This window comes from Pelodiscus sinensis, chromosome 16, assembly GCF_052426305.1.
Source record: "Pelodiscus sinensis isolate ZL-2025 chromosome 16, ASM5242630v1, whole genome shotgun sequence".
Classification (NCBI taxonomy): Eukaryota; Metazoa; Chordata; order Testudines; family Trionychidae; genus Pelodiscus; species Pelodiscus sinensis.
Genome location: NC_143067.1, coordinates 40,296,225 through 40,320,470, shown reverse-complemented (window position 1 = coordinate 40,320,470; position 24,246 = coordinate 40,296,225). Strand labels below are relative to the sequence as shown.

The window sequence follows — 24,246 nt, the reverse complement described above, 5'->3', positions numbered from 1 at the left end:
CCGGCAGTGGGAGGCCTGTCGGAGCCCCTCTCGCAGGGGAGCCCCGCGCGCTAACGCCAGAAGGGGAGCTGTGCTGCGGCGGGCGTGGGGTCACTGCAGCCCAGTGCGGGCATGAGAGGAACTCGGTGGTGGTCCGGTGACTGGACAAAGGCAGACCCGGGAGGGTGAAGAGAGGTTTGAGAGAATCCTTTATTCACTTCCCTGCACCATTTGCCCAGTGAAGTCCTGGGTAATGTGTAGCATGCGGAGGGGATGGGGAATAGGGGGGTTCCCTGTGGGGCGGGAAATCCCCTTTTGGTTGGGGTTATTTACTAGCCTGCCTCAGTAGATTGTTCTCCTGGTTAATGATGTGCCAACTATTGTTTGGCTTAATTGCCTGGAATATTAACAGGGCCAATATAATGCTATTAGGTTAAGGAAAAGAATTTCTTCCCTGAAAGGAAAAGATGTTTGAGTAACAGGCTTGCAAGACAACAGTCTGTGGCCAGACACTCAGATGGCTACAGGACTGGGTCAGATTTCTCATTCGTGCCTGGCTCCTGGGGCCGGGGAGGGAGCGGACGCACATGAGCACACATGCCAGGGAGCCCAGAGAAGGGCTCTCGGTTCAAAGCCAGTGCTGGGGGCCTCGGGCGGGATGGGTCGGGGACCCAGCGACTCAGGCTGTACAGAACGAGGCAGCACAGACTCAACCCAAGATCAATGGTTGAGGTGATGAAGCTGGGTTGTCGAGTCCTTCACTACGGAGGGCTGGGTTGCAAAGTGACCGCTGCCTGGGAGGAATTTTGACTGAATCCACTAGTCTGCCTGCCGGGGTGCACAGGTAGGAGCGGCCACTCTGCCAGCAGGGCGTGGTGTGCTCTGCACCTGGTCTCTGCCCACCCCTCTGCCTCCCTTTAGGTCCTTGCCAGGAGCAGTGTCCCTGCCTGCTGGCCTGACACTGGCTGCCTAGTGGGCAGAGCGTACTGCCTGCTAGCATCCCTGTGGAGTCAGGCACGGTGGAATTTTCTATTAGGAACACAAGACGTGGAAGAATGTTTTCTGTTGCCCAGACATCACAACAGATCATAAGCGTTGTCGGGGGGAGCACAGCTCGCACGGTTCAGAAATCACAGCTGGGCAAACCCACAGAAAGGGTGAGTGATTTTTCCCGGCTCTTCAGCAGCAATGGGCAGGAAAACTGGCAAGATGACGCTTTTGGATGGGTTTGAGGGAGGCAGGAGATTCCAGCAAAGCAAACATGGAATGTATCTCCCCAAAGGCTTTGGTTCTTTATGGGGCTGGAGGAGGACAGAGGCATTTAACCAAGTCTGTTCTTTCGTGAGTCCTTCCGCAAGACCCTGACCTTTGCTGCTAGAAAAGCCATCAGGTTAGCATTAAAATCCAACTAAGTTAGCTGAGAGACCTACATGCATCAAGCAGCCCAAATCGGCTTCCCTTCTACCCAATGTTGGCTTGAATGACTGAACCGTGGGAGAGGCAGGAATTTTTCTATCCAGATAAGAGCACAGATCCTAGCTGCGGAAAAAGACCATCTTGGCCAACACACTGAGTCGTTTATGGTTTCAGCCTAATCCCACCATCCGGCTTCTTCCCCAGATGCCTTAATCCTCTCCCTCCCCAGAAACCGCACCAGGTATCTCCTGAACGCCGCTGCGTCAGTGGCCTTCGTCAGTTCGTATTCCATGTGCTCCCGGAGGAGAGTGAATGCGAATGCAGTTTGCACGCTGGGGTCCGTCTGATTTCCATTTCCCAGCTCCTGCCTGGACGTCGTGGCGCTGGTTGCTCTCTGCGGGCTACCGTTCCATTTCTCTGTTTCTCATTTGGGAGAATTCTGCTCTCGTTACTCCCTGCTGGTTTCTGCTCTATTTTCCTAAGCCGCCACCGAGTCCCACTTGATTCTGGTGGGAGACAGTTGCCAGGAGGCAGCATTCCCAGCTCTGCCGTTGGGGAGAATCCCTCCCTTTGCCCTTCCGTCTCCTCACAGCATATCTCCGGCATGGCCAGCCTGAGACCAAATGGGGCACAGGCGGGGAGGGTCTGTGGTGCCCCCTTGCATTTGAGAAGGGGCGGAAAGCCTTGCTTTGTATTGCATTTCTAGCCCAGGTCACCCCTTGGATGCACGATTTGTAGGCACGGGAGGCCACTGTACCGCCCTTTGGGGCAACTAGCCTCTGTCCCAGCCTCTTCTGTCTGAGTCCTCACCCCTTGCCCCCTTCTGCCTCCCCTCCCATGCAGGAGCTCAGAGTGCACCCCTCACAGCCCCCCCATCTCAGCCCGGGGCCGCCCGAGCACCCCCAGCCCTAGAGCTCCCGGCAGGCTGCCAACTTCAACCCCAGCCTTGTAGCACGGGGCAGCAAGATGGCACCGTCCCAGCGCCCTGTGCAGGTGGCGAGGCCCCATCCGCAGCTGCCCCACATCTCACCCCCGCCCTTGCCAGCCTGGGCTACGGTAGAGCAGGAACCAGGAAGGAGGGAACCGCAGGAACGGGCTTAGGGGTGGAGTGTGGGCAGGGCCAGCCTGATTCCCCCACCCATGCTGGCAGGCCCGGTCGATCCCGTCAGAGAAGACAATAAACATGTAAATTTGTCTTTGTATTTGTGCATGCTATGCAGAATCCCTGTCCCAGACATAGGCTGCACGGTGCAGCTGGCTCTGGGGACCAGTGGGTGGGGGGACACCGTGTGGTTTTGGCAGTGCTGAGGGCTGGCTGCCCCCGCCCCGCCCCTTCCACCCAAGGCCTCATCCCATTCAGGGGCATGAGGCAGGTCCCCTCCATGGTGCCAGGGGTGCAGAGTCCTGTCGGCTTCCCTGCCATGCACACTGGTTGCTTTCAGTGCGCTGGCTCGAGCGCTGCTCGCTGTCTGCCCAAGCTACAGCACGGCCCTGGCCACAGAGAGCCGAGAAGGGCAGAGGCAGAGACAAGCGCTTTCCAAGACAGCAGCAGGGCCTGAAGACACACGCTGGTCTCTCTTTGGCTGTGCCTATCCTGCAGTAAGAACCCCCCCCCCACCCCCAAGCTGGCTTGGGTCAGCTGGGGCTGCGGATCTGTCAAATGGCAGGACATGGGCAGGCTGAGTCCAGGGAAAGGGGTGTGAGGTTGGCTGGGAAGTTTCCTTAGCAGGGTCTGGATGTGGAGATTTCCTGCATCTCTCGCTGACCCCAGGCATGGGCACTTCTGGAGCCTGACGGGGAGAAGCCGCATCAGGGTGGTGGCCTCCGCCCCATGCTTGTGAACTGTTTCAGTCTCACCTTGTATTTTGACTCTCCAAGACTTAGGGATGCTTGGATTTTGTGCGTTTCTGCTCTGGGGAGAATCCCACCCTTTAGGGGCAGAGTTGGGCCCTGAGTTCTTTCTAGGCATTATCCATTATACCCCTTGTGCTACATCCTTCTGCTTCCTGGGGAGCTTTGGAGGGCAATGACTGCATGTCCTGAATTTTCCATCCTCAGAGAAGAAGGAAAAGAGAAGCAGAACGTTTCTGTTAAAACGAGAGAGCAGACGGAAGGCGGGCTTTTGTTACCTAAATCTCGGGCTATTAAGGGTGAAATGGATGCCAGAGAAGGTCATTACAATTTCATTATAACACAAAAGGAAGAACAAACACTTCATGATGCTAAACAGAAGAGTTATGGGCAAGAGAATAAGGCAGGGAAGCTATTAGCTAGGCTAATTAAAATAGAACAAGATGGTTGAGCAATTCCCTGCCTGAGAAATAATTCATCACCCAGGAGGGGAAAAGAGAATGGGAGGTGGGGGAGATTGGAGGACTGTGGTGCCAGGAATTCTGCTCCTTCAGAGCATTTGTGCTTAGATGAGATTGTACCCGTGCCTGCTGAAACGTAACTGATTCTCCAGAAATCTCGAACGCAGAAGATGCTCCAGAACGAGCAGCGCAAGAAAGCGAGGAACAGAAGCGTGTCCTAAGGGTCGTAAGGCTGGAGAAGGGATCCCTGGCCCAAGGTGCCAATCTTGTGGGGCCCAGGCCACTAACCCCTCCCACAGCACCCGCACACTCAGCCCGACAACCGAAGTGAGGCCAACGTGTGTCAGCCCACAGGACACAAAGAATGTCAGAACGGCCACACGGGGTCAGACCAAAGTCCATAGAGCCCAGCGTCCTGTCTGCCCACCGTGGCCAGTGCCAGGTGCCCCAGAGGGAATGAACAGAACAGGGAATCCTCAACTGATCCCTCCCATCGCCCATTCCCCGCCTGTGACAAACAGAGGCCAGGGAACCATCCCAGCCCAGCCTGGCTAACAGCCATCGATGGTCCTGTCCTCCATGAATGTATCTAGCTCTCTTTTGAACACTATAGTCTTGACCTTCACAACATCCTCTGGCAAGGAGTTCCACAGGTTGACGCTGCACTGTGTAAAGAGTTACTTCCTTTTGCTTGTTTAAATCTGCTGCCTATTCATTTCATTTGGTGACCTCTAGTTCTTGTGTTATGAAATGGAGTTAATGACACTTTATCTACTTTCTCCCCAACAGTCATGATTTCATGGATCTTAATCATATCGCCCCTCAGCCACCTCTTTTCCAGGTTGAATAGTCCCAGTCTGATTAATCTTCCCTTGCATAGCAGCTGTTCCAAACCCTTAATCATTTTTGTTGCCCATTTCTGAACCTTCTCCAAGATACCTTTTTTTGCGATGGGATGACCACAGCTGGATGCGGCATTCAGGGCGTGGGCCTGCCATGGATTTATGCAAAGGCAATATGTTCTGCTCAGTGCCCCGGCCTTCCCTGTCCCGTGTCCTGTGTCCGGCTGTGGCCATTCCTGAAGCTTCAGAGGAAGAAGCTTGACCCTGCTCCGCAATGCATTGGTGAGGGATGCAGGAAATCCCCATCCCGATCCCTGCAGGGGCCAGGCCGTGCATTGTCCCATCAGATGTGTGTCTCTTGTCTTTCACATCTGTGCAGATTGTCTGTGCTCAGCGTAGGCATCAGTCAACCTTCTGGCTTAGCTCTCTGGGGTGCATGTAACCCTGCATGTCAATTTCTGCTTGTACTAATGGCTGCTGTCCCGATGGCTGCCCAGTCTCTCTTCCCATGCTTAAAATGCTTCCCTTTGGGAGTAGAAACCATGCCAGGGGAAAGCTGTTGCCCTGGATGCATGTCTCACATTGACTGGTGCAGGTTCATGCCTTCAGCTATCTGCGAAGAGCGAAAAACCGATAGGGGAAGCCAAGGGCCGACGCTTCTCCACATCAGCTATTTCTCAAATGTTCACGAGGACTGAAGACGTTTATAGAGACCCGGGGTGGTTCAGGAACATTTCACAAACAGGAAGAAGGCTTCAATTCCTCAGTTAATTCATTTGTAACATATAATTAATTCATCCAGCTCTAGCTATTAAACTAGCTCTAGGCTGGGAAGCCAGGAACCAGCGGCTTTCTGATTGATTTGAAGAAATGTGTTGGGCTACATAATTTTTATGTGGGATTCCAGAGCTCTCTGTGGTTTGCTATGGAAAGGATTTCTTTCCATTTTTAAAAAATCACCGGGAAGTAACAAATTCCGTTCTTGTTTTAATATCATCGCTGTATGAATTGGGGAACGTCATTAAATAAATACAAAGACCTGTCCCTTTCCTTGAGTCTTGACTGAGGTCTAGAATTGGATCAGCCTAGTTTTTTTTCTTTCATGTCTCCCTTTTACCAAATGTTTTTTTAAGCCTCCAAACTTTTGAGTTTTGGCTATCACTGGAAATGGAAGTGTCCAAATAAATTGAGCAAAGTATTTCATTTGCAATTTCTAGATGTCCAGAAACCTCAGAAGAGACCCCTTGCCTGTGAAATATTCCCTGATGGAAATGTCCTCTTAGACTTTAAGGACAGAAGTGAGCCTGATCTTCTGAATATTACAGGCCACAGAAACTCACTCACCTGCTCCTATAATAGGCCAAGAACCTCTACCCCACATCGGAAAGTTGAAGATACGCAGATCCTGGAGTTGATGTATCTTACTTCGCATTTCTGCCTGGACCACGCAGCTCCTTGTGAGGTGCAGGAGTACTAGTGCTGACGGGGGTGCCTTCTGAGATCGATTTAGTGGGTCTATACTAGAGCTGCTAAATTGAACCCCGGAAGATCGACCATGGCAGCGTCAATCTTCCACGTGGGGAAGATGTGTCCTGGCTGAGTTACTGAAATCGTCAGCTCTTGATTGAAATACTTCAAGTTCCAGAAAATCTACCGCTTCCCCTAGTGCAAACCAGCTGCATGCTGCAGAGTTGAATGTACTAAGATAACCTTTGTGTAGAACAATTAATTCAGCCTATAGAATCTTACACCAGGGATCTCATTCCTACTAAGCCTCTGTAGATTTATTAACATTCCATTATCGTATTATAATTATGAATTGTTACAGTACTTTTAATAGTGCCATACACATATGTGGCACTTTACACAGGCTAAAACTGGACTAGCAATTCAGAGTGAAACCTGAGCGAAGCCCCATTTGGGTGCCGAATGTCTCTGGTAACCAGATGGCATGGCTTGCTCAGTCCAGTAATAATCTCGAACTCTTCCATGCCAGACAGGACCTTTGTGGTCATTTAGTCTGGATCGCACAGGCCAGAGGCCAGCTAACCACGGCTTGCATAGGTGAGAGTGGGACCTCTGGAATTAGAGCGATGCCCTCAGGGAGCCGGGACTTACTGGCAGGCTCACAGAGGGGAAGAAATGCAGGTCGGAGTGAGAGTGTGTTGCTGGGTTGAATCCTCCTGCAGCCTGGTTAGGGAGAGGCCATTCACTGCTCACACCAGCTCTGCTTTGCCGGTTACTGCCACACTAGCACACGTGCCAATCACCTGTGTTGGGGGCAGTCCTGTCAGCAGCAGCGCCCCCTCCTGGGTGTAGTCATGCAGTGGACAAGTTTGGAATGGGCAGGCGTGGAGGGGGCAGCTGTGATGTGTGTGGGGGAAGAAAGGGGTGGATGTGGAAGGGCTGGGGGCAGAAGGGATGAGGCAGGTGTGATGGGGGAGGAATGGGTGGGTGCAGAAGGGATGAGGCAGGTGTGATGTGGGGGGAGGAATGGGTGGGTGCAGAAGGGATGAGGCAGGTGTGATGTGGGGGGAGGAATGGGTGGGTGCAGAAGGGATGAGGCAGGTGTGATGGGAGGAGGAATGGGTGGGTGCAGAAGGGATGAGGCAGGTGTGATGGGAGGAGGAATGGGTGGGGGCAGAAGGGATGAGGCAGGTGTGATGGGAGGAGGAATGGGTGGGGGCAGAAGGGATGAGGCAGGTGTGATGTGGGAGGAGGAATGGGTGGGGGCAGAAGGGATGAGGCAGGTGTGATGGGGGAGGAATAGGTGGGTGCAGAAGGGATGAGTCAGGTGTGACGGGGGAGGAATGGGGGGGGTGGGGGGGCAAAACGGATGAGGCAGGTGTGATGGGGGGAGGAATGGGTGGGAGCAAAACGGATGAGGCAGGTGTGATGTGGGGGGAGGAATGGGTGGGGGCAGAAGGGATGAGGCAGGTGTGATGTGGGGGGAGGAATGGGTGGGGGCAGAAGGGATGAGGCAGGTGTGATGTGGGGGGAGGAATGGGTGGGGGCAGAAGGGATGAGGCAGGTGTGATGTGGGGGGAGGAATGGGTGGGGGCAGAAGGGATGAGGCAGGTGTGATGGGGGAGGAATGGGTGGGTGCAGAACGGATGAGGCAGGTGTGATGTGGAGGGAGGAATGGTTGGGGGCAGAAGGGATGAGGCAGGTGTGATGGGGGGAGGAATGGGTGGGGGCAGAAGGGATGAGGCAGGTGTGATGGGGGAAGGAATGGGTGGGTGTGGATGAGACAGGTGTGATGTGGGGGGAGGAATGCTTGGGGGCAGAAGGGATGAGGCAGGTGTGATGGGGGAAGGAATGGGTGGGTGTGGATGAGACAGGTGTGATGTGTGTCTGGGGTCTACACTAGACCTGGCCACGCAATTTAAGGTACACAACTCTAGCTACATAGGATACATAGCTGGAGTCATCTTTCCTTAAGCCGAGCTTGGCAGCGTCCGTACAGCAGGAGGCCGACAGGAGCAAATGCTCCCGTTGGCTTTCCTTGTTCCTTGCCAGAGGAGGAGTGCTGGATGCTGGTGGGCGTGCCTTCTGAGTTTGACTGAGCGAGTCTTAACTAGACTGGAAGATTGATTGCAGCAGCAGCAATCTTCCTTTTAGTGTAGACAAGGCCTTGGAGGATAATGGCATTGGAAGCAGGCACCATGGGGTGTATAAGAAACAGACTATAGCAACAGCGTCTTCCTGCGTAATTAAACAATTAAAGGAAAGCAGGAGATAGAAAATCACTAGCTTTGAGTGAAGAGTGTGATATGGTATAACAAGGATCTTAGTTGAGACATCCGTTCAAATTGGGCTGGATACATCTCTTGTGACAAGGGCCAAGGACTTCTTGGTGGGTGAATGACAGCTGCATCTAGGCTGGGGCAGGGAGGGTAGCAGGTAGAACCCTCCAGGGGGCTGTTCTGGGACCTGTTTTGATGTTTATCTCCCAAGCAATCGAGAGGAGGAAGTAGGAAACATCTTAATTACCTTTTAGAAGAGATGTTGCAAATGCCCTGGGAGAACAGCAAGAAAAGAGGCAGAGAGGCTGGAGGATGAGCAGAAATTAATAATGTGGGTTTGACATCTGTGACGACTCAGCTAATACCTTTGGGCAAGAATAATTCTGAAAGCAATTGTGTAATGCCAGGGAACGGTTTAGAAAGCGATAGCACGGACACCGATGAGGGCTGAGAGCAGATGACAAGTCAGATGGGTTGTGGCACTGCTGAGCCGTGCCTTCACAGGCATGAGACCACAAAGCAAATCATGGAACCAGACGCAGATGATTCCTGCTTCCACGCTGAGGCTGCGGCTACCCTGGGACCTTGCTCAGGGAGTGAGCTACTGACGGACAAGACAAATGAGGGAGGGAAGCAAAAGTGACAAAGGGGCCGGATGAAATAACCGTCCAAGACAGGCACAATGAAGGAACAAAGCGTGCACAGGTCCCCGACGTCAGCGGAGCCAGCCCGGAAGGCTGTTTGGCCCTCGCTATGTGCGGTTAGTGGAAGGGAAGTTAGGAGAAGGGAGGCAGTAAAAGGCTGACGTGCTGTCGGGGCTTCATCTCGTTCAGCATGTGCTTGGTAGTTCTCCCGCCTGTCCATTCTGCGACTGCCTTGCAGGAAGGAAGTCCTGTGGATTCTCCTTGGCCCCTCACTGACCCACACGATTTCCTCTCACCCGCTCGTTGTTCTGGGCTGCCCCTCCGGCCGGACGTGGCATTTTGGCGACTCTCCTTCACTTCTGCTCCTCAGGGTGTCAGCGTCTGCTACCAAGGGGGCTTGTTCTTCCAGCCAGGTCGCATGCTGGCTTCGCCTTTTCTGGGGTACCAGTGTCCCGTGCAGCGCCGTGGCAGAAGTCGACACGTCGAGGTTCCTCTTTGGCATCTCTCTTCTTCCACAGCAGTGGCAGGTAGGGCTGCTCCCTTGAGTGCCTCAGACCCACAGACCAGAATATCATCTTAAGTAACTTCTACCCACCCTTCGGCTCACCCCTGTGCTCCACTGGTTGGCAGAGTACCGACCCACCGGGCTGAAATTTTGCTCCCTTTTCAAGGCCCCCTACAGCAGCTAACTCTACTCTGGTAGCTTTTGCATAGTTCTGCCTCCATCTTGCTCCTGTCAGCTCCTCAGAGTGGGAACGCCAGAGCAAACTTGAGCTACCAGGTGCAGCTGCGCAGGTTTCGGTCCATGTGGGGTTATCCGCCCCCCCCGTCAATACTTCCTCGCTGTCTTCTCTCTCTTCCGGTGAATTGAGACCCGCGAGAAACGGCTCCACTGAGAAATGCGCCCCTTGCTGTAGCTCCCTCCGAACTAGGAGCTGACCCGGGCGTCTTACACTTTAGCAGTTTGGCTGGCGTTGAACTGTAAAAGCTTTTGCGTGTCTAGAGGCGAGGAGGAGAAGGCTTTGAAGGGGTTTAAATAGGACGGGATGTGGTCAGCTGGGGCAGGGGCATGGCAGATGGTTTTGCGAGTCCATTTCGGGTGCGTTGGAGTAGGGGGTGAGCCAAGGGCCTGGGCCTCCGGAGAGGAGCCTGTAACAGTGTCACAACATGGCGCAAGCAGGGAGAGTAGAGCGAAATGGACTGACAGGCCGTGGGAGTATTATGGCAGGACTGAGGGACAGTCTCAACATGGGGAGAAAGAGAAAAGGGGAAGGATCAAAAGTGACACAGAGTCAGGGAAGATGGCGGAGTGATTGAAAGAAGCTTGCAAACGTGCGGTGCGGGAAGACAAGCTACAGTGTGAGGTCCCTGTCTGTCCTGGGCAGCAAGTCAGCACAAACCCAATGATGCTGCACTGAATTGCCAGCCTTGTGCTGTTGCAGGCATCGTCTTCCCAATAAGACATAGACATGGTGGCCTGGCCGCTTTGGGTCACACAAGATCCCATGGCAGAGCCTGCAAGAGGAGTGTCATGATCTTGAGAATAGTGATAGAAATGTAGCCGTGTTAGTCTAGGGTAGCTGGAACAAAATACAGGAAGTGTACATACATAGTCCTGTATGATCTTGAGAGTTAGCCAGCAGCCTGGGGACTAAGGGGTTAACTATGCCCCTTACCTAGCCAGGTGGAGTGGCCAATAGGAATGTAGGTAGGAATTTCAAACTGGGACAAAGGAATTTTTGGTTTTTCCCTCCTTTGTTCTGGGCAGTTCTCTCCAGCTATTGAGGGGGACAGGCACTACGTCTCCCTCCAAACAAAGACCCTTTCTTCACTGTCTGTAAGTAGGATAAAGTTGAGATAAATCCATTAGGTTTTATTGTTTATGGCTTGGGTCTGGGATCTGATGTCTGTGCACTGTTTAAAAGATGTTTGGCTTTTCTTTGTAACTAAGTTCTAGGCCCATGGAGTTGCTCCATGAGTATATTTTGTGACCTTTCCATCTAGTCATTATGCTTGCAACAGGAAGATTGTGGTGATAATAAAAGTTTTCTCTTTTCCTTTTGTTAACCTGCCATTGATTAGTGGCGGTGTCCTGCTTTTTACTTTAGGGGTGAGATTTTCCCAAATGATCTCTCCCCTGGTTTCTTTATTAATTTGGGTGGTGACAGTGGAGAGTCTATCCCCAAAATCGAGGGTTTTACGATGTTGGGGGGAAGTTTTATACCAAAGCCTGGGAGATAAGGTTTTGGGGTACACTGGCTGGCCCCCACTTCTGCATTTATCGTGCTAGAGTGGGGAAGGAGCCATGACAAGGAGCAACATTGCTGGGTCCTGGCCAGGTTCTGCCTGGGACTGCTCTTGTCCACTGCCCAGTTTCCCCTGTGGAATATGGCGTCGTTTTGCCCGGGTGCAGTGGGTCGCTGCAGCGTGTCGAAGTGTTGGCTGGGAGGGTTTGGAACGAAAAAAGCTAGTTGCAAATGTTCAGTGTCTTTGGAACAAGAGAGGTTTATAAGGAAAATGCCGTCTGCAAAATATCGTCTCCCCTACGCCGATGCAGAGCTGTTCCTTCCAGTCGTTTGTCCAGGCTTGCTTGGAATATCCTGAGCAGTAGAGTTCCCGCTGCTTCCCTTAGGGAGTCCATTCCTGAGCCAACAAGCGGGGAAAGGTGAAGCGTGAGATCTCAAATGGAGCTCAAAAGGCAGTTTATGTAGATTTTATTTCCCTGTAGCATGTCAGATTCTGGAGTGTGGCGCCAACGCACACAGAACAGCGTTTTGCCCCATCTAGCCCACCGGGGGTAGTCCGCAGGGACTTTGCTCTTCACGGACGGCCAGAGATGTTTCTGGGGAAGATTTTGTGTCGTTGCCAAGTGTGTTCTATTCCTGTTAGAAATGCAACGAAACCCCCTCCTCCGAAGCTCCTAGACACGGCCATTCCTCTTCTGCTCGGAGCCGGGTCCTCGCTCCCATGTCCCAACGCTGCGTCACTCTGCGATAGCCGTGGGGCCCGCTGGAAGAATGCAGGCAGCACGTGGTGCCAGAACTGCAGGGTGCGTGGATCCCGTTGAAGTCTGTGCCGAGAAACCTGCTGCCCCCCGAGATGTACGTGCCGCGCTGCACTCCTGAGACGACTCACAGGCAGATCTGACCTGTGGCTCCTGGACAATGGGGTTGTTGGAAGGCAGAGGCTCTAGATTGCAGAATGGACCTTCCTTTACCTAGTCCCACTCCCCCCCACTTCCTCCGTGTGCTGCCACCCTCAGCTCGCTGGGCTTGGCGGTGTTTGGCATGTTCATGCATTGCGGGCGGGGCGGGGCGGCATGCTGGGAGCAAACCTGCTTTCTCTCTGGCCGGGCTGCCTGGCTACGGAATCTGACACGTGCCACCGCGACAAGCGAGCGCCTCACCATAGCCTGTGGGTTGGCCCAAGGCAGGGCCCTGCAGAACTCGGTCCGCTGGCATGGGAGAGCACCGCCCGGCCTCAGATCGCAGCTCACCTGGGGCGCGCATGGGGCCGGGCGAGGGGAGGCAGCGCTGCAGCCAGGCCGGCCGTGCTGCACTAGCTGAGGGTTGTCTTGCTCCCAAGGCAGCTCAAGCCTTGCAATGCATCTCTTGCTTCAGGCTCAGTCCGTGAGCCTACGCAGGGCCTACGCCGGCTTGCAGCCCTCAGCATGAAGGCTGGCCCCTAGGGCCGTGGGAGAGAGGCCACGTTGCTATCACCTAAGTGTAAACACTGCTGAAGGTAAATTCCCGCTTTCTCTGGAGCAGGCTGCAGTGTGCTTGGCCATAGCAGCTGCACCAACATATCAAGGACACACAAGAAGGCCTGGGATTTGCAACCCACTGGCTCTCGGGTCAGCCCGACCGGTTGTTGGGCTCTGGGCCAGCCAGGGCTCCGTTGATTTGCTTCCCGTATACGTTGTTCAGGTGACTGCAGTAGGGGTGAAGTGGGGACACAAACCAGGGAAGATCGTTTGGAAGGAAAGCGCGAAGCTCGCTAAGCTCTGTGAGGAACGAACAGGGGAAACTAGAGGGCACTCGGAGGGAGAGGAGGGCTAAGCTGGTAGGGATCGAGTCCAGCTAAATCAATAGCAAGTGATTATCTATGTGCACAGGCTGCACCAATTGAACTGAATCAGTTTCCAAACTGAATTAAACTGGTCCAGTTTCACTTGTAAACAAGGCCTTGCTCTCAGACATGGCGCTTGAAGAAGGACTGGAGAAAGATTGCCTCTGGTAAACTGTCCCATGCAGAGAGAGAGCGGGAGCTACTCCCTGTTTGGTTCCACGGGGGACTACGCTCCGGCTGAGCCGGAATTCCCTTATCTGTCATTGAGAAGAACCCGCGTGTGTCTCGGCACTGTCTTCGCACGCATGGGTAGCCTCGCGCTAAGCGCCACAAGGCCTGCAGGCGGCAGATACGGGGACGGCAACGTTCCATTTGCGCTCCAAGTGGAGGCCAGGTGTTGGTCAGCTGGAACTTATTGGAGACAAGCCAGCGCTGCATGTTTCTGAGCGCTCAGAACGGGCGGAGTGAAACGGTGCAGGGCGGAGTGAAACGGTGCAGGGCTTGCCAGCGTCTCTAAAGGAAGCTACAGCGCAGCCGTCCTTGCAAGTGTCACCTGCGACTGACAATCCAGTCGTTGGCCCATCCAGGATTGAGCCATCTGTAGGGTAGGATTGTAGACCGAGACAACTCTGAGTACCTAGCTGGCTCAGATCCCCTTGACCCTGGTCCTTCTGGGGACAGACCTGGGGTTGGCAGGAGGGCACCTCTGTCTCAGTACTGCCCGTCACATGGTTGGTGGTCGTCCTGCAGACAGCAGTCAAGGTTGCTCTTCAGTGACTTGGCTCCAAGGATTCTTGTGTGGGAGGGTCTGTCCCCTGGCTTGCCCCCGCTCTATTCAATGCACATAAGGAGACAGGGCTAAGAGAGAGCCTGGTTATTACAGCTCTTTATTTCTCTCCTCTCCGGTGCTTGGTAGAGTTTGAGTGGAGGGTAACTGGTGACTGGCTGCACCTCGCTCACCATAGCGATGTAGGAAGATACAGGCCGGGAGCCGCAGCGTTGCGCACCTTCAGGAAACCCTGCAAGTATTTCCCACTGTTCCCCCAACCAGCCATAACACATGGCCCCAGTGTGGACAAGTCAGAGAACCTTGCTCAGAGCTGGCTCCAGAAGCCGCGTTAGTCTGTTTCAGCAAGAGCAACGCCAAGTCCTGTTGTGCATAAGCCTTTGTGGGTTGGAACCCTCTGCTTATGTCCTACCGTTGGCTATTGTTGTGGAGTGTTACAGGGCACTGGTACAGTTCACCCCAGAAGTGGCTGCAGTTTAGCTATGGATCAATTCAGTTTAGCTATACGGTAATTCCGATCTATAGCCCCTCCCTTTGTTAAAGGTAAGATGGCTGCAGTGAGCAGAAAATAACTGCCAAGTACGTCACAGGTTCAATGGAAAACGACAACAACATTTACGAGTAAGTCTTCAATGCCGTTTCAAGCTGACCATTAAGTGACTGGTGAGAACATAACTATTAAAGCCTGTGCAGATAAGATAAGGTACTATACACAAGATCTGAATTCCTTTGCAGTAAGGATGTTCCATCACACGAATCTAGCCATGTGAGTTCTGAAGTATTATTACGGCCTTACCATTTGTTGTCATTAGAAGCGCATTCAGATTGTTCAGCAGGAAAGGGGTTTTATTAGCCCTGACCCTGCAACTAGATCTAGATATGCGGATGCCTGTACAAGGGGCTTGCCCATTTGGATGTGAAAGCAAGATTCATACCTGAATGTAAGATCGGTACCTGCCAAGATAAAATTCATATCCGGGAGTGATTTCTGATTCATGCCACAGAGTCGATCATTAACACTGCAAGAATGTCCACGGATCTATTTTGTTTTGTGCCACGGATGCTGGTTTTTTTGCTGTTTGCATTTCCCACGGCTAGGACACTGAGGCTAAGATGGACCCTTTCATTTTTGTTTTTATCCACCTTTGCTATCTGGTACCCTGGCTTTCCTGTGTGCACAGGGGTTGGATGTGCATTCACCCTTGCAAGAGAAAAATGTTGAAATTAAAAAATAAATAAATCTGTGATTATTCATTGGCTTGAAAAAAAATTCTGGAAAACATTTCTTGCCATAGTCCCACCAACACTCCCCCCAGAGTCTGCCATATACAATATAGACGGTGTCTCTTTAACTGAAGCCCTCAAAGCAAGATTTAAAGACTTAAAATGACAAAGAATCCACCATTTGCACTAGTTTAAAGCTGCAAGCAACCCATGGCCCATCCTGCAGAAGAAGCTGATGTCTTTTTAACTGTAGTTTAGACCCTAATTTGTGAGGGAGGGAAGGAGAAACGGGCATGTGTAGCTTACCTTAGAAATTAGGAGAAACCAAACAAACAGCCCCTCAGCTCTTCTGTTAAGTGATTGTCCATGCAAAGTCCTATATGTACCAGCATTCCAGAGTGTGAAAAGGCTTGCCCTGATTCCTCAAGCAGACAGGCCCCGAGCTTTGCCTCCCGTGACTTCTGTGCCATACGTCTATGCTGCTATTAAACAGCCCGTCAGCCGGAGCCCTGCGAGCCCGAGTCTGCTGATGTGGGCCAGCTGCAGACCTACCCTGAAGGGCCAGGCTGTGCTGTTATAAAATCCAACTTCATGTTCACGTGCACCAGGAGAAGACTTTGCAAGGACGGAAGAGCGGAGGGGCTGTTTGTTTGGTTTTTCCTAATTTCTAAGATCAGCTTTGGGCTGGACCGGCGATGTGCAGGAAGTCAGACGAGGTGATCATGCTCGTCCTTTTGGGCGTTATCTGTGAGATGAGAAGTAGGTTTAATGGGCTGCTAGGGATTTTCCTGGCATGAAGTCCCCAGGAGTGTTAAGGCAGCATATCTGGGCTACATCACACAACCATCTCGTCCCTGGGCCACTCTCAAGGGAAATGGGGAGGACACAGTAGGTATTTCTCACTCTGCCATGGCTCCTGGGTGTTAGAGCAGCCTTTGGGTCACTGACTTGTGCAGGGAACTGGGCTAGTTCCCGGGCAGTCCCGGATCCAAGGCCACGGAAGTGGTACTTGTAAAGCCACCTCCATCCACCCACCTCATCCATTCTATGCTCGGTTAGCATCCCAGAGAGACTCTTGAGTCCCGATGCTGCCTCGCATTCCTGGGAGCTGCTGCCTTTGGCTTATATTTACATTTTGTTTGATCTCAGGTACAGAAAAAAAATCCAGCTGAAAAAACGGCTGTAACATCCTGCTGCCTCTTGGAGCTGTTCCGTATGCCCGGCCAGAGGCAGAATCACAGTGAGGGAAATATAAGCAGCTGGATTTAACATTGTCAAGACAGCTCTGATCGCAGCCGAGTGAAATTAGCTCTGCGTTTCCCCTGCTCTCCCTCTCCTTCCCTTCCCACTATAATTCCTGCCTCTCTTTAGGTGTCTGACAACGGGGGCAGCAGTAAGCAAATAGTTAAGTTTTGCTTCTCCACCCCGTGGAGTGTTGGGGGTGTTGCCTGTGTCAGAAACAATATAAGAACAGTCGGAAGTTGCAGTTGGCAAGTGAGGCTTGGCGTAGCAGTGGTGGGGCATTTAGATCTGGTGGGGACTGTTTTTTCCCTGAGACTGTAGACACTTGATCTGTCCAGAATGCCTGAGAACAAGAGGAAAGGGAGAGGAAAGGGCAAAAAGAACAAAGAAGGGAAAGAAAGGGAAAAAGAACCAGACCCAGGAAAAGGTACTTTCAATTTTTAACAAATTTTACTGCAATTAAAAAACCCCCTCTGGCAAGTGTGTACTTGTAGATTGCATGAGTCCACCGCAGTAATAAATAGCATCTATCAAGCCAATCTGTCTCCATCTCATTCATATCTGAGGCAGGTAGAAATCTTGCTTTCTCAAATCCTCCTCCTTGCTAATCCAGCTAGAATTTGGGGCAGTGTGTTCTCTAGAAATAGCAGCACTCCTGATCTTTCCAGTCGGGACATACTAATTACAGGGTTTCAAGTTAATCCTTTTTTTTCTTTTCCTAAGGTACAATTCAAAAGTCTCTGGTCAGGCATGGGGGGATATACCTTGGGATAGATGAACGATCATAGACCAAATCTGATTTAATTTACTGCATCGTTATTCAAGCAACTGTATTGCATGTCAGCTAAAAGCACGTGTAGTGGAAACCTCCATGCTTGGGTTTGGTAGTGGATTGTTAATTACAGGCGCTGCAAGATGTGCTGGCTGGTCCCTGCACCTAGCACTGTAGTTGCTTAGCTGATGATGGGAGGACGGTCATGCTGCGTTGCATTCATAGTGTTTTCTGCAGCACTGTTTTGTGCTGGGGAAGAATGGACAATACGACTGTTCTGGTGGCGACGTAGCAGTGTGGTATCTCTCTTTCTCGCTTGCCTCCATTGTTCCTGGGGGTTACTGATGTGCTGTGTCTGGTAATTTATCTGGACAGTGTCGCGGCTTTGTAATGGTTTTGCTTTTTACTGGTATGAAGAGAAACTAGAAGCTGGACTCCTGTCCTGGGGTAAACTTTCCAATGGCTTAGCTCTACGGGGGTTCCTAGCTTGTGACCCACATTCTGTTCTTCCCACAGCTCTGAACAGACTTGCCCTGGGTTTTCCCTGGTGTAACTGATGGCAGCATTTGTCTCTGCCTTCGCTCATCATCTTTTCAGGGCTGTCCCCCTGTCTCCCGCCTGTGCCCAGGCCGCGTGACCATGTTGGGAAGCCAGGAGAGGGGCTGTGCGGGGTGCTGTCCAAGCTGCTACGTTGTGGTGCCATGAACAGAAGGGTCCGTGTTTGCTGCAGGACTAAAAACCAGCTGCTGGAGGAGGGAGAAAGTTCCGATTCACAAATAAACACTCCCATGATGGGGCAGCTGTTTCAGAGCAATGGGAGGGTGGGAGTGGCGTCTGCCCTGTCCCATGCGCAACTGGGGAGGGGCAGTGCCTGGGGAGTTGGGTTGTGATTAGGGTACATGGGGGGGTACCTAACACTATGTGGTTGGGCTGTGGTGGGTGGGGGGCAGGATCTGGGATGGGGGTGGCAGGAGGCAGGGGCCCGGTTCTGGAGTAGAGGGGCTGCAGGCGGTGGGGGGTGTGCCTGGCCCTGGGGGAGAGGAGCTACAGGAGGGGGGGTGCCTGGCCCTGGGGGAGGAGAGCTGCAGGAGGGGGGTGTCTGGCCCTAGGGGAGGGGAGCTGCAGGCGGGGGGTGCCTGGCCCTGGGGGAGGTGGGCTCTAAGCTGAGAGCTTGGGCAGCAGCCCAGGAGAGAGTCAAATGCCGCCCAGCTGATTAGCAGAGCACCCACAGTTCCTGCAGCTGGCAGCCGGTGTTTCCACTGGTGGTGCCCATCTGCACATGTCTCAGTGCACAGAACAAAATTTTATTCCACCCAGGGACTGAAAAAATTAGAGGGAACATTGGTGGGGTGATGTCTCTGTTGGTTTCAGCCCTCCTGTGCAAAGCTCCAAGTGAGACCGAGGGAAAAGCAAATGAGAAAAGGGCCCCACCTGTAGCCCCCTACCCTAGGGCCAGCCTGGAGAGGTCCAGGGTCCGGGGTTGGCCTGGTTCCTTTCTGCTGCCCCCGACTCGCCCTCCAGCAGGGTGTGCCCCGGCACTCTGGGGACCCATTTCCCAGCAAGTGCGGTTCCCTGGGGAGGAGAAACGTGCCCCGTGTTGCTGCTGATCTGACTGGGAGTTGCATGCAGGGCAGTTCTCTCCCTTCCCACCCTGTCACCCTTGGGAGAACCCGGAAAGGTCCCTGGGAAGACAAAGGAAGGCATCATGTGGGGGGGGGGGGGGGGGCTAAACACCCTGTCCCATTGCCTCTGAGGTATTAAGCTCCTAACTCCCATAGAAAGGTGTGCAAGTTGGGTACTTAAATACGTCTGAGTAGCTGGGGCTTGGGCCCTCTTCCCCCCCCCCCCCCCCCGGAATATGAAGGTACCAAATTCGGCTCCTCCAGCTCTGGCTCTCCCCAGGCAGCAGCGAGCGAGAGTGCGGGCCTTCCTTCGTACTAAGCAGATGTCTTACTGGCCTAGCACACAAGGCCGGAGTCTCTCCTCACGCAGTCCTGCTTGATGGAGCCTGCAAGGCCTCTCCTCCCCAGTGTGTGAGGAGAACTAGCCCTCCGGGGGGGTGGGGAGGGGGGGGTTCGTGTCCAGGGCTCCGTAGCCAAGCCTGGGACACCCCCTGGAAGGGGAGATCCGTGAGGCCTGATGGGCCCTGTGGGAACGGTCTTTCTGACTGCCGACTGTGTGACAAACGCGGGAACAAGCTCTGATTTTCCAGAGCGTGATAGAGGAAAAAGTTAAACCTAATGTATCTGCTTTCTCATTTAATATACCTGGAGCAGGCTGAGAAACTATAGGAATGTACAAGGGCAGAGGCATCGAAAAGGGGACTAGGAATGGGGGATAGAGCCTGTAACCAAAGGGTCATTGGTTCCAATCTCAGTGACTCTGTGCTGTTACCATATTGTTACTCCTTGGTGACCAATGTGAAATGACGTTTGGGGGGCTCTGTTGCTTCCAGCAGAGAGGTGTCTATAGATCTTTGCAAGTGCTCACACAAATTCCTCTTGTGAGTCAGCAGCGGGACCTGCGCTGGGTGATACAGGGACAGTTTAGTCTCCAGATCTGTCAGTTGCGGCCTCCCTCTCCAGCATGGAAGCACTGCCGGCGGGAGCACCGGTGAAGGGTTGTAACTTAGGGGAAGAGTTTCCCAGCACAGATTTCAGCTCCTGTTGGCTTTAGGCGTCCACGGACATGCAAAAAGCACAAGCGGCAGGCTGACCTCCGGGGCGGGCTAGCCCCGTGTGCGGATGAGGAACCGAGGGAAGGCACGCCCTGCCGGTTCTGCCCACTGCTCTTGCAGCAGGCTGGGGTGGAAGACTTGGGGGATGCAGGTCTGGAGGAAAATGCCTCCGTGGGAGTGCAGCTGAGAGGGCGGTGGGTGGCGAAGGACAAGATTTTGGGAGGTTGTTGCCAGTCTCCTTCCTGCTGTGACACTTATGGGACGGACCTCGGAGAACAGGGCCAAAGTCACTGGTGACCGGAGGGGAAAAAAATCTTCCCAGAGCTGGAGACCAGCTGCCAGAAGAGCCGCGACCAGGGGAGCAAAGGTTGTGTGGAAGCCTCCTTGTTAGGATGAACAAGGGGGAGATGGCATGATGCCAGGGCACTGGAGAGCGCCTAGTTCCCTCGAGGGTGCACGGAAGCGTTTATAGCATCGTAAACAAGGGGAAGAGAAGCCAGACTTCCAGACGGGAGGAATCCCGAGAGGTTGGGACCCTCAGCTGTGGGCTCGAGGGCAATTTGCAAGGGAAAGACAAAGAGAAATGGGCAGTACCTTTTTGCTGAGTTCCTGAGCAGTTCCATGCGTTCTCTCTTCCATTCTGGTGGCTGCACGGAAACTATTGTGTGTGCAGAATTGTGGGCTGTTCCCCATTGGCGATCAGGCAGGGAGACCGCGAATCATGCTGGGAAGGGTAAACTCTGAAAATCAGGGTGTAACGGGAGTGAGGAGGGACGGTTTCCAACGCTCCCTTCTGAAGAACATGGCAACAGATGCGTCCTTCTATGTGTGTGGTTTTCACAAGAGTCGGGATTTGATCGTAATGTCCCTCTGGGAGATGTCAGCAGGCAGAGACAATCTGCATGAGAGAGAAAGTCTTTCTGCGGCTCTTCTGTGCTTTGGTGAAGAGCGTCAGGTTAGAAATAGAAGGGTCAGTCTAATTGTCCACATTACGAATCTCCCAAGAGTGGAGCATCAGACCCGAGCACGAAGGTGAACTCTGATTCGCCCAGTAATTCTCGACGGATACGATTTACTCCCCAGTGCCGCGTAGGTAAGAACGCCCCCTTGCGGTAAGTATTATCCTGGGGTAGGCTTAGTTCTAAGCACTTTGCCAAATGGCAGGGCATGCGCTAAGCCTGAAATGGGTCCATGAAGATGGGAAGACCCCAAAGCAGGATCGACCTCAGGAGCCAGGCCTGTTTGTTCTTGATGGAGAAGTACTGAGGAAGGAAGAAATCTGTCCAGAGCTCCTTAGACCTATTCAGCTTTTCTCTCTTTGCAGTTCCTCTGGGTGTTTTAAGGGGGGGGCGGTAAGTGGATGTATCCCCAGGAATGAATTTGGCCATGTATTTATTGAATTTTAGGGAGCGCTATGCTTCAGCATGATTAAGGGCTACGTTTCTTCTGGCTCTCAGAGGGGGCTGTTTGCGTGGGGTGGAATCCACGCAGGAGCCCTGGTTTGTGCATTCTGATCCGGACGCGAACAGTGTCTGAAGAGACGCTGGAGAAATGATTTCCTTGTAGTGTCTGGGCCTGGGGCCCCTTCAGGCCTGGCCATGATGCCAGCTTCCTAGCGCTGCTGAGGTGTTGCGAAGGGATAGCTGGGTGACCCCAAGTCCTACAGGCAGCATAGGCGGCCCTGACTTACTCGCTGCTCCTCTTTCGTGGAGAGGCAGGGAGCAGAGGGCCTGCCTGGGGCTAGAGGGGTGGGGCAGGAAGCCCAGCGTCCCAGCCAGCAATCCTGGTCTAGTGCAGCAGTCCATGTGAGACAGCGCCCGCCGACAGCACCTAGAGCATCCCTTTGGCTGGCTCAGGATGGGGGAGCAGAGAGACGCTCCCCTCAGCTGCCTGAGCGTGGACTCGGCACGGCCGAGGGCTTTAAACCTGTTCCAGGCGGGACTCAGGAGCCGAGGAGGGCTGGCCAGGAAATCTGCCTGTGGCAGAGGTTTAACTGAGGCCAGGCGAGTCTGCCCAGAGCGCCCACCTCCCGTGCCCTGGGCGAGCTGGCCCGCGATGACCGCCAGGCAGGCAGGAAGTCGGAGAGGAAGACAGACCTGGAGAAGGTGAGGCGAGATGGGCTTCTTAGTCACATGAAGAGCAAGAAGTGCCGTCCGTGCCATCCACAGTGCTGGTTTCCTGAAAGGGCCGGCTAATGGCCAGCCCCGGTTCTCTGCCTCAGGGGTTCCTTCCGTTCCAGTGCCTGTCGGGGCTGCTCTGCACGAACCCACCGAGAGTCACCCGTCCCCCCCCATTGAAGACTCTTGGCGCGGGATCTTGTGGCTGGGAGACCAGGCCCATTTTAGCCATGGCTTGCTTTGGAAGTAGGAAGCTATTGAAACAGTGTTGGGGCCACAGGGGTTAGCATCTCTTCCCCGCGATGAGGCTGGTGTTTATGCAACTGGTTTTCTTTTGGCACCGTTAATGAGAAATACTTGTACTAAACTCAGGGTATCCTTCGAGAGAAAGATGCAAATGAAGACATTTGAAATTGCAAATGAAGCCGGGATTTAAATATCCCGTGCTTCATTTGCATATTTGCGGTATGGCACTATTTCAAAATAGCTCTATTTTGAAATAACAGACGCTGTTAAGACACGTTTTTTTCGAGAAAAAACCTTCTTTTGAAATAACTGGTAAACCTCATTGTATGAGGAATAAGGGTTATTTTGGGAGAAAGGTTTTCTCTTGAAATAACCGCGTCTTAACAGCGACTCTTATTTCAAAATAGCGCCATAACGCAAATATGCAAATGAAACACAGGATATTTAAATCCCGGCTTCATTTGCAATTTCAAATGTCTTCATTTGCATCCCTCTCTTGAAAGAGGGTGCAAGTGTAGACATACCCCCACAAGTAAATATTTAGGTAATTAACAAATTGGTAATTGTGTTTGGCAGAGTCTCTCACCAGGGCTTAGCTGGGATCTCTGGGCAGGTCCTGCAAAGAATTAGAAGTGTTCTCATGTTTTGTTGGACCAGTGGTAGTGATGTGATGAGGAGACGTTTGTGGAGCCTTCAGTCTGAGGATCCCAAAGTGCTTTACAGGCTCCTGCTGATCCTCGTAGCCTCCCTGGAGCACAGAAGTTGCACTTGTGATTATGGACATCATTTAGTCTGTAAAATATTTGATGGGTGATGTGTGGAAAGGAAAGAACCCAGACTGTTCTCAGATCCCAGTCTGAGACGGTCTGGCTGGGGGTTAGGAAAAAAACCCTTGCTACGTGCTAATTGGTTTGAGACAGAACAAATAAGGAACTCCAGAATGCCCTCCGGAGTCACTTTTTGAGGTAGAAGTTACTTTAAACTGTGTTAAAACCCTACGAAACACAGGGGAGCTGGCATGAAAGTTTGATAGAAACCCTCGCTCCAAGGGAGCGTGTTGCCACATTCTCTACGTTTACAGTCATTTCAAACAAACGCTTCTATGTATGTGTACCCAGATTTGCCCACGGCCGTCATTTCAGAGTAAAAACAGGTTCAAAAGAATAGGCCAGCTTCTCAGTGGATGTAAATTTGGCTTAGCGGTGCTGGCTGCCATGGAACTGTGCTGAGTTGACCCCCGTTGAGGGTTTGACCCACTAGTTTTCAACTGAGGTTCACTTTGAGGATGGGGGTCCATTTGCAGCTACCTGAGGGGGTTGAAACCAAAGCCAGGACTGCTCCCGCCCAGGGTGTTCAGTGCATTTCGAATGGCTGTGGAAGGCAGCGGGTGGCTAAGCTGTTCTTGGGAGATCTCTCTGTGTCTCCCGCTCCTCCTTCTCCAACCCTCCATGCAAAGCCTGTGCAAGGGTTGCCAGGTGTCCGGCATTCTACCGGACAGTCCAGTATTTGCGCTCTTTGTCCGGTAAAAAAATCAGAGAATACCGGACATGTGCAATGTCCGGTATTCTCTGATTTTTCCGGCTGCGCACCGGACGGAAGCCTGGCATGGGCGGGGGAGCGGCTGGAAGGCGGGGCTCCAATCGGCACTAGGAGCCTGTGATTGCGCAGAAGTCTGGCAGGAGTAGGGGAAGTGGCTGGGAGTCCCTCCGCCCCCTGCGCTTCTGACGCGCCCAGGGCGGTGATCGCGGGAGTCCCAGCTGGGAGGCGGGGCCGTGATTGCCAGTGTGGGAGAGTGGTTGGGAGAGGCAGTACTTATTATCCTGCGCTCCTTTTTTGGGGGGGGGGGGGTGGTTCTGGCAACCCTATATGCAACCCCAAGTGAGCGGAATCTCTTTGCCAAAGCAAAGCCTGAAAAGATTCCCACGTATCTGACCGGATTCCACGACCTCCCATGGCACTGTGGCCAGCTCACCTCCATCGTGCAGCTCCTGGTGTCTTGCCCAGGCCTTGCTGAGTCGCTTGCTTCCCTTTTAATAACTCTCCCATTGAGAACCAGAGTGCTACTGATCTGGTGGGTGGCTGGCGACGGCCCCTGGCTGTGTGCTGCAGTGCGTGGGATGTGCCATTCATCTCCAGCTCCCTCGCTGCTGCGACACTCACGCAGCGTCTTTGCC

General features: G+C 53.1%; 1 protein-coding gene across 6 annotated transcripts in view; it reads left to right on the top strand.

Annotated features, from left to right (window-relative positions):
• NRG2 (neuregulin 2) overlaps positions 1-24,246 on the top strand; it is a 198,824-nt gene that overhangs the window by 58,922 nt on the left and 115,656 nt on the right. Inside the window, exon 1 of one of the 6 annotated variants that reach the window (XM_075900100.2) lies at positions 15,740-16,687. The exons of the other annotated variants lie outside the window; for them this stretch is intronic. Within the exon in view, the coding sequence (XP_075756215.1) occupies positions 16,600-16,687 (88 nt within the window). The 5' untranslated portion in view covers positions 15,740-16,599. Of the gene's footprint in view, positions 1-15,739; positions 16,688-24,246 lie in introns of those variants that run through there. 6 annotated transcript variants of the gene reach the window in all.